The sequence below is a fragment of the Triticum dicoccoides genome, chromosome 1A, assembly GCF_002162155.2.
Source record: "Triticum dicoccoides isolate Atlit2015 ecotype Zavitan chromosome 1A, WEW_v2.0, whole genome shotgun sequence".
Classification (NCBI taxonomy): Eukaryota; Viridiplantae; Streptophyta; class Magnoliopsida; order Poales; family Poaceae; genus Triticum; species Triticum dicoccoides.
The window spans coordinates 369,196,571-369,198,578 of record NC_041380.1 but is presented as its reverse complement, the minus strand read 5'-3'; the positions used below and the strand labels follow the sequence as shown (position 1 = coordinate 369,198,578).

General features: G+C 44.7%; 1 protein-coding gene across 1 annotated transcript in view; it reads right to left on the bottom strand.

The window, feature by feature from the left end:
* LOC119273893 (serine/threonine-protein phosphatase 6 regulatory ankyrin repeat subunit C-like) overlaps window positions 1-2,002 on the bottom strand; it is a 3,371-nt gene extending 1,369 nt beyond the window's left edge. The window contains exon 1 of the mRNA XM_037554823.1: window positions 1,760-2,002. Coding sequence (XP_037410720.1) covers window positions 1,760-1,959 — 200 coding nt within the window. The 5' untranslated portion in view covers window positions 1,960-2,002. The remainder of the gene's footprint in view (window positions 1-1,759) is intronic.
* Between the last annotated feature and the right edge of the window lie 6 nt (window positions 2,003-2,008).

The following is a 2,008-nucleotide window of genomic DNA, read 5'->3' as shown; positions in this document are numbered from 1 at the left end:
TAGCATTCACGACCTACCAGGAAATTAGCGATAACAAGGCTGACTTGGCCCCCCCTGACTCAGGTAAACTTTGAAGAAAAGGAAAAGGGCCCATGAGAAAGCCCACTAATGGCCGGATGGCGTCCTCTCCGTTCGTAGTTTGCTAGGTTGTAGGCCGGCCCTAGCGCTCTTCCGTGATTAGCATGTGCGTGGGATTAGCCCTTGCACCGCCGCCGTCGCCCTCCCTGCTCGGTGCTACAGTATGATCAACAGCGACGCAGGTGCTTCACTCCTCGATTCTTCAAGCTTCAGCTAACGATCTACTGAACTAGCCATGGACCATGGTAAACACACTACCCTGTCTATTAATCTTTCTCAGTTCTCTTTCTGTTCGTGTCAGACTTATACGTCAGGTTTAATTACTTAATACTTTGGTTTTGTGATCTATGATGCTGTGAAGATTTTTGTTATCTTGCACGTCGTGCTGTAAATTTTCGCCGTGCTACAAGTTATCATCTACTAGTTCATATCTATGTACAAAGATTCATATTACGAATTTATACAACGTATCTAATTTGGAGAATTCAGTTCTGACTAATGAAGAGAAATGTGCCGCCACACACCATTCAAATTTATTCATTTTTAAAGCATGTCGATGCGACTAGTTATAATTCTCTCGGTCTCAATGGCCTACGTAAAGCGAATTTATTCGACTATTAAAATCGTCAAGACAGCTTGCTTCATCTTTGCATAATAAGCTACATTCACAGATAATTATAAGCTAAGGTACCAATTAATGATTTTACTGGCAACTATAGAGACAAATTTAAACAAATTCAAATGTACTGATGCTTTTATAGACCAAAGCAAAACCTTTATAATACTAGATGGTTATTTTTTTTCGCACTTGATATTTTTTTACCAACTTGGCTTGGCCCCCCCCCCCTATGTCCAAATCCTGGCTCCGCCCCTGGCTGGAAGCATCCATATACGAGGAATAGATAACTCTTGGGGCTTGTCCGCTTGTGTGATATTACCGCCGTGCCAAAACGTCATATATTTTGGCATGGAGGTAGTAGCATTCAAACAGTTGTCTTCAAAATTACCAACAAGGACAATAGATGGAACATAATGGTTTGTCCCAAAGATACAAAATTAGCAGGGTAAGTGAGACCACAGCTAGCAGTTCAAAGCTGCTATCCTATCAAATGAAAAAGGCCCAGAGGTAGCAGCACATCTGAAAATTAAAACAAGCTTGAAACATATACCTAACTAGAGGAACAGAGGATGGAGAGAAGTGCCACCGTGTTGCAGACTAATTTGAAAAGGCAGCAGCTATGGCAAAGGCACTATAATGCGTCACTTAGGGATATAACATCACAATAAACACTGCATCAGTGCATGGGCCAATAGCTAAAAAAATTAGGGGCACTTGGTATTAACTTGCAGCACATAATCAGTCAGCCAGCATACACAAGTAATCATATAATGAAGTAAATAAGTAAGCACTTAATCATGTGACATCACTATATCAGAATTACACAGTATGGTGGAGCTATCAATCAGAGAAGGAGCTATAGCAGAATTACAGCATTAATAAAGACAGGTAGTGGATAGTACTCTAGGACTGCTCGCGAAAGGAGCAATGCAATACAGTATTTTTCTTTCGAAAACGAGGTTAAAGTTAAACCTGCCCGGGCTAATAAAGACAGATAGTGGATAGTACTATCTAGGACTAGGAGGAAGAAGAGGGGAAGAGGAAGGGAAAGGATATTGTTACGGGGTGCGGGAGAGGCGGTCTCTGGAGTTGAGGGCGAGAGGGTTGGACTCGCAAAGCGACTCCGCCGCCGCCGCATCACCCGACCTCGCGGCCTTGTGCAGCTGCAGATCCTCCTCCTCTCCTCCACCACGACCTTCTCCTCCTCGGCCTCGACCTCTGCCTCCTCCGCGCCCCCCGCCGCCGGCTCGGCGTCTCCCCATCTCTCTCACGCGGGCTCGCGGCAGCGGTTGAGAGAGAGAGAGAGAGAGG